We start from the raw sequence: 11196 nt of genomic DNA, 5'->3' as shown, positions 1-11196 counted from the left end.
TTAGAATTATTTATTATTTTTTTGTAAAATTTTTCTTATAAATTAGAAATAGAAATTATTTATTATAAAAATAATATTTAAATATATTAAAATATAAAATACACGATTTATTGATGTATATTTGTTCATATACGTATACATATATTTATATTATTAAATTTATTTTAGAAAAATTTAAAAAGATTTTTTCTTTAGATTAAGTTTATATATTAAATTTATAGAATGTCATTTTAATTTTAAAACACATATTGTAACATTTTCCAAATTATATATCCTTTAGAAAATGGATCAAATAGAGCTTATTATTTCAAAAGGATCATATTATAGTATATAGTATTATATATATAGAATCATATATATATAAAGGATCATATTATAGTATAATGTATATATATATATGTATATATATGTATATATATATATATATATATATACATTATTATAATTTTTTTTAAGTGAATATATTGAGATTTTGTGTTTTTTCAATCAAAATATGCTTTTAATGTTTTAAAATTTCAAAATTCATTTCAAACTCATTGTTTCTCTAAAAATTTTATTCATTATGCTTTATAATTAAATTGAATTATTTTCTTAAAAAAAAATTAAATTATTTATGTCAAAAAATTAATTAATTGATTTAATTGATATTTTAATTTAAATTATGAAACTCGATATAATGAAATATAAAAGTCTCGCGAATATATTTCGATTTATGCTTTTCTTTTTTTTCATATAAGTTTTATGAATTTTAAGTTAAAATATATTTTTAACTTAATTAAATAATGATTTTTTGGTATAAAAAGCTTTTCGTAGGAAAACTACGAAAATTTTTTTCGTAGGAATTTAAATTTCGTAGGAAATAACGAATTGTATTAAAAATTATATAATTTCATTTAAAAAAATAAAGGTCAATCTTGAAATCTCGGAAGCACGTCCATTTAAAGAAGATTTGTGACTATCATAATATTTCTCTTTTGAAACAATGTAAATTTTATTTAAAACATTTTTTTGAAACGACCTATATTTTTGAAAAATAATTACTTCCGGAGATTAAAATAGACACGTTATATATTATGATGAGTATAAATAAAATTAATAAATTGAAAGATTTCAGGAAATACATTTTCTCAAACAATGAATTTTTTTTGTTATTGTGTAATATTAATGTAATTTAACATTTGCAACTGAATTTTATGATGTCACATTATTCTTCGATGCAAAGATTTAATAATCATATATGTAACATAAAAATACTAAAAAATACTAACTTTTTTTATGTAGATAATTTACAATTTAAAATATATTTTTTAAAAAAATAGATATGTATTCGGATATTTTTTAACGGGATATAAAGCAGTATATATTCCTTAATTAAAATATTCTATTATTTATTATTTTTTTAATTTTTAAGATATATTGAAATATTTCTGTATCTTCTTTAAGTTTTATATAAAGACATAAATTGTCATATAAATATCTATGACAACAAATGTTGTTATAAATAATAATGTTAAAAATAATAATGTAGTAATAGTTTCAAAATAAAATTAAAAAGTTTTATATATTCTTTAGAAATTTAAAATAAGACTTAATTTATTTCTTCTAATAAATACAGCGAAATAATAATAAACTTTTTAATTTTTTTATAATATCTGAAAAAGCATATTGCTTCTTTCATATGCTAATTTCATGTATTAGAATAAAGATATCAATATACTATATTACATTCATTGATTAAAATCTCCTATTTTATTATAATTTTTAAAAAAATTTAATGTTTTGAATTTTATAAATTAAATAGTTTTAATGTAGAAAATATAAGATGAATATTTTTATAATTAATTTATAATTAACTAAAACCATATATTAAATTTATAAGTTTATAATAACATATTTTTATAATTGAAACAATATGTAAACAATATATAAAAACATGAATTGTCTCCATCTAGTATTATATAAATTTCTTACTGAATTTTGTGAATAAAATGACCAATATCTTAATAAAACTTTTAACACAATAATATAATTTATAATTTTATTGAAAATAATCAAAATTTCATTCAAATTCAATACATCTTTATCACGTTATTATTATCATCATATCATTATTATAATTATAATTAATATTATAGAATTAATTAATTATTATATTCCTATGATCATTATTGCGATTAAAGTATTAAATTGATTATTATTAATCCTTAGTTTATTTTTTGTGTTAATATTGGCAATTTAAATTTTTCTTATTAATAATAGATTATTTTTTCCTTTAATTATGTTACGTTTAAAAATTGTATGAAAAGAAAATTTTTTTGTAAAAAGAAATCATTCACACATTTAACATTGGAACATAGCTGATTATAATAAATAATTTGCTTTTTTATAATAAAACAATTGATAAATTGATATTATTCAAGTTGTATAAAAATATATAATTTCAAGTTTTAAATTAACAAATATTACTTAATTATATATTTTGTTAAAATCATACGTATTTATAAAATTAAATATTTTATTTTTATTAAATATTTTATTTTGTTTTCATACAACAAATTAATAAAAATATTCAAGACAATTATAATATATGAAATATTATATAAAATAAATACTATTTCAAATTTTTCCTTCCAAACTTTGTCACTGTATTATATTGTATTACTTTACTGTATATAAGAACGAAATTAAAATTTCGTCATTCGATAAAAACTCCATATATCCAAATATTTTATTGTGAAGTTATATACTATAAAAAGTTATAACAAAATCCTGAAGAGTAATGTAAACTTTCATCTATTTTATCTTTGTGGATATATTGTAATTATACAGAGAACATAAATATTATACATATCTTATCTCTTGATAAACGAAGAAAAATAATATTTTTCATATTTCATACATATTATATCTTTACAATTACAAAAACCACTTATATTATTTGGTTATTACATGACATTTTACCCGTGCAAACTACACACTGTGCATAAATCTAAACGGAAATATCTGGGACACCCTGTATGAAACTAGACCAAACTAATCAATTTTCTTGCCTCCCGTGAAACTTAATTTTCGTCGTACACGTGATACATTCGAACGAAGTGATATCGATGTGTGTACGTGTAAAGTGACTATCCGTTGGCTTTTCGACTTTGGAAAAACCGAAGTAAGCGGAAAACGTTTATCGTGCCGGTACTTGGTATCAACGAATCCGTCGATATAGAACGTTGTCCTCCGTTGGGATTAAAAGCTGTAACACCTCCCCGCTCTCTGCCCCATACCTCTCCCTTCACCGTTCCCTTTTTCTATCCCAACCACTTCCCCCCTCCCTCCTCGCCCCATATCTTTCTCGTTCTCTACACTCGCCTCTTACTCCCTTTTGCTCTTCCAACCCTCCGGCTCTCATTTTCTTCTCCTCTTTTCCCCTAAAAGCCGCGCGAAGTAACCCTGGCACGGCACAGCGGTACTATGCCGTCCGGCTAATCGATACGCGGTGGATGGAGCGAACGAGGGACCCCGAATGGGGTCCCCCGGACAGCAGAGGGTTGCAAGCAAACGATGGATAGGTGTTATTTCGCCGAGGCGAGAGAGTCGAGGAAAGAAATGGAAAAAAAAAGAAAAAAAAAAAACTGGAAATCGATCGAACACTTCTTGACCGGCTTATCTGACCGGCCAAGTTGACATTAGCTCGGTAAACAAGTTCGGTAAATCGATCGGATATCGATTCGAGTTTCAATCGGAGGAATTTATTCCCGTGCAAATAACGTATATATCATCCTTCATTGATACGAACCAATGTCCTTTAAAGATATTCGTCATACATTCCACGGTAGACGTTTGCGTTTAATATATCGAATATTAATGTATATTCGTTAGGATATTTTTGAAGGATTGATTCCAAAGACTGAAAACAGATACAAAAATATCTTATTGAGAATCGATATGAGAATCGTTGAAAAAATTAGAATATATTTTATTGGTATTTATTTCCAATTAGAAAATATTTGTTCAGATATAATATATTTTGGAAAACTGATTTTAAAGTTCAGGAAAAATAAAAGTTGGTATATAAAAATGTCGATTAAGGCTTATTTAGTTGTAAGTTATAAAGTAAAGTAAGCTTATGTTAGACAAAGTAAGACAGAAATAGGACGAAACGATTATATAACGGAGATAGAGCTGTATCTATGTCTCACTTTGATTAATGTAAACTTATAATTTAATAATAATTACTTATAATACTTTTATACACCAATTTTTATTTATTTTTCATTTTTTAGAATTAAATATGTTATATTGGATATATCATATCCTCCAAATGATTTGGATGTATTAATATGTGTATGTATGATAAGTCTTTTTTTCTTTTCCTTTTATTGTTTGATCATTATGGTAAGTATCAAAATAGATAAAGCTGTCAAAATAGAAAATAAAAATGAATAAAATAATCGCATTATCAAGATTGGAATCTTCAGTATTCTTTTCATATGCATCTACATGTTCTATCTTTTTTTCTATCTACTTCCTATTCTCCTTTTCTAATTTTTTTTCTTTTTTTTGCTCTTTTTTTCTTTTTTTGGATCTCGACCAGTTTATTTCGGTGCGAGTCGATTCAACAGTGTACTCGCAGCACAAAGCCTTATTCATAGTCGTCGGCCATAACTGTCGGCCGTTTGCGACTACGGCCATTGCTATCGCCATCTTTACCAGTCTCGAATATCAGGTTCATGCGACAAAACTTAATAATAAATAGCAAAATAAAAAATATTCGAATATATTCTCTAATAAAAGTAATAAAACTAACAAGAATGTGAATAACGAAGCACGTTCTCTGAGAGAATTATATTATAAAATTTAACAAAATGAAATGGATATAATATGATCATAATTTGTATTGTTTTCCTATTAGTTCGTCTCGTTGATATGAAGAAAAAAAAAAAAAGAGAGATAAACAAAAATACACTATACATATAGTATATAGAGAGAGACTTAATATATACATATAATGTATAGATCTAATTAATTTAAAATCAATAATAAGATAAATAAAACTGATTTTAAATCAATAAAATACAAATGCAATAATTTTGGACAAATATATAATACATGTGTTACATGATACGATAGAAAATCATTAACAACGCGATTAAGAATTCGTTTCGGCAATTAGGAGAGATTAAAGAAAATCGAGAAAGATGAGATAATCTGTTCCATTAAAAAAATCACGTACATGTGAACACATGTATTGTATGCAGCACACAACCACCTCATGACAAGCTATGCTGCATCACGTCGCACAACACAGAACCCTGTTGGCCGAGCATACGCTCGGTGTAGATACAGCTCCGTATCGATTTCTATTCTCCTTCTCTTTTCTCCTTCATCCCCTCCGCTTCTCTCACTCTTTCTTTGCTCGCACATCTATGTATATGTGCGCGCGCGTGTATATACATATACCTTGTAATTGCACGTACAATAGCCACGTGAGCATAAGATTATTTTAAATTGTTTATAAAACGTTTTTTAATTGTTATTTTTGTTCTCATTTCCATTCTTGTTTCTACTATCATTTCTTTTTATTTTTCCATTAATTTCTAATCTTTGCTTTTTCTACGATATTACTTAATTACTATGTTATATTTTTTTAAACAAATCTCATTTTAATATTACTTATTTTTATTATCTATTATTATAGTGTGCGTTAATTATCCGTATATATGTATGTATATATGTATGTATGTATGCACATGAACCAAACACAAAAACAATGGTTAATATGAAATTCGATACATTCATATGTAAGAGGAAGAAAAATGATAAACGTATCAAAATCGCAAGTCGATTCAGCGATCACGATATATCAGTAAGAAGATAGGTTCTATTCGATGTGGTAGGGTTGCTCCTCTCTCTTCCTACCTCCTTCTCTTTTCACCTGAATATCGATCTGCCTTAAACAAACTCGGCTTCGCCCTACGTTTGTTCGAACGTAATCGACTTGCTCTTTATTTCGTATAAATCAAGCCTACTTTAATTTCTTCGCGTTACGTACACAAACATCTATAATAATATGTGGTTATATAGATGTATTTGTGACATACCGATGAATACACAATATATGTTTTTCTTGTCGGAAAATATTGAAACGATTCAATCATTGATTTTGTGGCATCATTGATTGATCATTCGAAAAGAAGTAATAAAGATCAAATATATCATATTATTCATAATATCTATTATACGAGATAATGGTAAAACAAAGGAAATTATTTTATATAAAAATAAAAATAAATTAAAAGAAAGATCAATATTCTTTTCTTTTATCGAATAAAGCATTTTTTAAAACATTTTTTAAAGCATGTTTTAAATTAATATAAGTGTAATTGATTAATTTCTGATTAAATATGAATGAACTATCGATAGGAAGTTATTTTATATGTGAAAATAATTCAAAAGTGATAAGTAATAGAATAAAATATTATTGTTTGAATTTTTACTTTTAAAACATTGAAACATATATATATAATCAATAAATTGTACAATCGACGAATATTCAAATTTGATTTTCTTGAAAATTTTCAAATAAAAAAATTTTATATTTTTTACTTTTCACATATAGATTAATCTATTATTAATAATCATATCCGATTGAAAATTAGTTAATTTCATTTATATTTGAAAAAACTTCAAATTTTAATATTATTGGAAAATGAAGTTTTAAATAAAAAAATTTTACTCTTCTTTCTTTTTTATGTCTTATTTTTATGTCACTGTTTACAAAATCACTTTTTGCCTGGTTTATTGGTTATTACCAATTACATTGCGTTGTATATGGATTTTTTAAAAAATTTATCATGTAAATTTATTTCTTTTATCCAGATTTTTAAGAACTTATATTTCTATTATTCCAAAAATATTTTATATTTTATAAATTTATTTCTATGAATATGATTTTGTTTATAAATAAAAATAAAATATTATTAGTTTATATATTATTATTAGTCTATATATAAATATTATTAGTATTAATTAATATTTATTTATTATTGTTAACATACTTATATTTCTTTATTTTCTAAATTAGATTTTGTTCAAATCGATTAGATTTTTACATTCCACAATTTTATTATTTAATTTTAATTATATTCTGTTAGATTTTGAAGAATGATTTTTTTCACCATTTTCAAAATTATGTAATATCATTTACAAGTAAATTTTTAATTAATCAAAGCATATGGAATTCCATTATATTTTAAAATATAATTCCATTTAAATCTTCAGATGCAAAATATATTTCCAAAACTGTAAGTTGTTTCAAAAAATATTTCAAATGGAATTTTCACTATCTCAAAAGGGATTTACACTGTTTCAATTGGTCTCAAAAGATTTCACGAAGGTCAAGTCTTTTCTAGATAGACATACTTCACAAAGACTTCAGACTGTTTTTTGAAATGGAATTAAGTAATTTTTAATGCACTCAATCGATTTTTATCAAAAAAATTTTTGTAAAATTTGAAAATAAAAAAAATGAATAAGACATAAATAAATAATATATAATTTCATGCTTTTCTTATCTTGTTTCTTATATGATAAGTTTTATAAAGTTCAAGATAAAATATAATTTATTTATAATCTCTATTTATCTCTATTTAACTAATGATTTTACAAAATTTTTTGCAGGAAATAAGGAATTATATATATCGATTAGCACATATAATTCCATTTAAAAAAATAAAAATCGTCTTGATATCTCTAAAGTATATTTACCTGAAGTAGATTTATAATTATCTTAAAATATTTGCTTCAAAATAGTTACTTTAAGTTTTATTTAAAATATTTTTTTAAGTGATCCATAGTTTAAAAAAATAAAAATATAGTTTAAAAAAATAAAAGTTTTCAGATTAAAAATGAAATATTTTATATAAACTATAAATTATTCATTTTTTCAATTTTTTTTAAATATGAACTTATATCACATTCATAATCCATATATATATTCATAAAATTATTTGAATGTTATATAAATAAAAAATAATAAATAGTAAATAATAAAATTAAACTTAAGTTCTACAAATAGCAAATTAGAAATAGAAATGTTAGAATTATATATACAAATATTTTTTTAACAATGAATTATTTTAAAAAGTTACAATTATTTTCTTATTTTCTTCTTTTTCGAGACTTAATAGTATAATATATCTCAAATTAATTTTTATTGTGGGATTATTAATAATAATAATAAAAAAATTGAAGATTTTAATGTAAAAGCTGCATGAATCTAAATTTTAAGTCATAGAAAATTATATAAATCTGAATTATATCCTAGATATAATCGATTCTTTTTTTCCAAAGATTAAATTTAAAAAATGGATCCAAAGTCATTTCTATCTATTTTATTCTTCACTTTTTAATTGTTTTCATATCAATCTTTATTCTTACACAATCTTTTTTCAATAATTCATTATTTCCAAAAGTTGTATAATTGTCTAATTGTCTAATTAATCAACAATATATAAAAATATATAATTACAAGTATAAATTTATTAAAAAGTCAAAGGATTTGTATCAAGCTTTTCAATTTTTCTAATATTATTAACATGATAGCTTGTTGGAGTAAAAATTGAATTTTGAAAATTAGTCTGTTATTTCTCTAATTATAATTAAATATTGTATTTTTATTAGAAAAGTTAATAAAATAGAAAAAAATTAATAAATTAAAAAATTAAAAGAAAATTTCATCTTAAAAGATTTAAATCAATGTTTCCTTCGTTTTTTAAAATATTACTTTTTAATAATGTGATGTATAAAAATATAAAATATAAAATACATAAAATGTTTAAATTTTAATATTTTATCATTGTAAAAATAAAAAATATTATTTTATCATTGTAAAAATAAAAAATAAAGTTACTTACTTATATTTTAAAAAATATTGAAATAATGCGATAGTTTCACTTTCTCAAAAAGATTTTCAAAAAAAATTTGCTACAAAATCCATTATACTCTACATATTTATTACAAATTTTTAAGAATTAATTTTTAAAAGTCACGATTTTCAAATTAAACAAATTTCCTCGTAAGACAATATAAGAATACTTTCGTGAGCTACTGTATACCTGCTGCAAAAAGCGGAACAAACAGAAGAGAATGAAAAGACTTACCTGCAACAGTTAGGGTTGCGTTTCGACTTGGAACGGAGCCTGCTTGATTTCTCGCGACGCACCAATAAACTCCTCCGTCCTGCTCCTTTTTCCCGTGCATTACTCTTAAGAAAAATAGAGACCCCGTAGGAAGAAGAACACGATGAGATTTTGCATCTCCCGGTGATGTTTGAACCAGTTCACCGTCCTTATACCATTCAATCACGGGTTGAGGTTTACCTTCCGCCTTGCAATTCAATGTTACCGGTTCATTCTTGGCCACGATTATATCCGAAGGATGTTCCGTTATACGCGGTGATCTCAATTGCCCTGAAACCAGAATTTCAATTCGCATTAAAGGCAATCGAAATAGAAAGAGAGAAAAAGATATCAATTTTACGTTCGATTTTATTGTATTTTCTATTCATCATGTTACTTGAAACAAAAATCTTCCTTTCTTTCTTTTTCCGTGGTATTACATCGGTGGTTCTCATCTATGGGACAAGGCTCCTTTAGAGATCGCTTCACGCGTCGATGATTTACGAAGAAAAATCGGCTGTTGTCAATTGTCGTATTTAGATAATGATATTTAACATTTATTTATTGTAATATAATTGCATTATTATATTTTACAGCAGTGATTCTCAACACGTGAGTCTCCCTTGGATGTCAAAAGTCAAATTTTTTAAGAGGGTGCTATTATCATATCTATTATCATATTATCATATAAATTAATGATATTTGATTTGATATTGTATCATAATATTTTGCAGCAGTAATTTCTAGGGAGCGTTGTGTGATATTAAGTTCAATCATTATGAATCACATTCCTCTTAGGGATCATCAAGTGTTTTGTCACAGAAAATATTGTTGTATTTTATTAATTATTAATCTTTAGCACTTATTCTTTTTGTTATAATATATGAATTGCAATATTCTATAACAGTGGTTTCCAACTTATGATGCCAAGTGTTTTCTAGAGGGCGTTAATGTGCGACATTAAACAATGATTTTCAATACTTATTTATTTTCACATAATTGCATTATGTTATATTCTATGCGTATATCTTTTTGCCAGTTAACTTAGTTAAGTATTCCTAGCGCTAATTTTTCAAATTTTCTTCGTCTTATATAGCAAATTAGTATTTGAAGATAGGAAAAGAAGGTTCTAATCAAGAAAAGACTGTAAAACTCTATAGTAAATTCTACTTATATTCGTTACATGTATCTTGGTATATACCTCGTATACATAGTTACAAACGTGCGCTTATTTAGGTCGGTTGTAATTCGACAACGTATAACATAGCTTCTAAATTGTTGGTTGCACGATGAAGATAGATATGCTTATGTTACCTGCTTCAGACTCCATACTAGAACGAAGCTATTTCAACTATCCCGATATCGCTAGAGGGATTCTAAAATATTCTTGGAACGTACAGATACGACCTATAGACCATGAGTACATCTACAATCGGTTCGTGCAGTCTGCAAATTCTACTCGAACATGAACGTCTGAAGCGGAACTACTTGAGAAACATTTCACATCTGTTAGAACATTCATTCAATTCCGAGATATGAGCATCTTATGCCATGCCAATTAACTAATTTTCATCTTTAAAAAGTCTGTTCTTTCAATGTTTTTTTTGGCTGTGACTAATTGTGATTGCATGATGTATGTACATATTTGTATATTGAAGTATGTTGAAGTGAAATTGGAAAATACATAATATGAAAGAACATGATACTTCATATGCTCGTATGTATTTATGTATATTAAAATATGTATATAATATTAATACATAATATATAATATATAATACATAAATACATATATAAGAAAATGGTTATATTAATTATATATATTGAAAAAATCTTTCAGATAAATCTTTTGTTAAGTACTATATAAGTAATATACTATATATAAGTGTTTCTCAATCTTTTTAACTTCGAAATATATATTAAAACTAGTTAATTTACTATATATCATAATTATTTATTTAAAATTATTTTATTTATTATTTTTATTTATTTAAAATGATAACATATTTTAATATTTTTTACA

The 11196-nt window shown here is 24.1% G+C and overlaps 1 protein-coding gene across 1 annotated transcript in view; it reads right to left on the bottom strand.

Moving 5' to 3' along the window:
• LOC102673002 (roundabout homolog 2-like) overlaps positions 1 to 11196 on the bottom strand; it is a 47962-nt gene that overhangs the window by 28228 nt on the left and 8538 nt on the right. The window contains exon 2 of the mRNA XM_006624786.2: positions 9156 to 9464. Coding sequence (XP_006624849.1) covers positions 9156 to 9464 — 309 coding nt within the window. The remainder of the gene's footprint in view (positions 1 to 9155; positions 9465 to 11196) is intronic.

This window comes from Apis dorsata, unplaced genomic scaffold (assembly GCF_000469605.1).
Source record: "Apis dorsata unplaced genomic scaffold, Apis dorsata 1.3 scaffold_1121, whole genome shotgun sequence".
NCBI classification, from domain to species: domain Eukaryota; kingdom Metazoa; phylum Arthropoda; class Insecta; order Hymenoptera; family Apidae; genus Apis; species Apis dorsata.
This window is presented reverse-complemented; position numbering and strand designations above follow the sequence as displayed.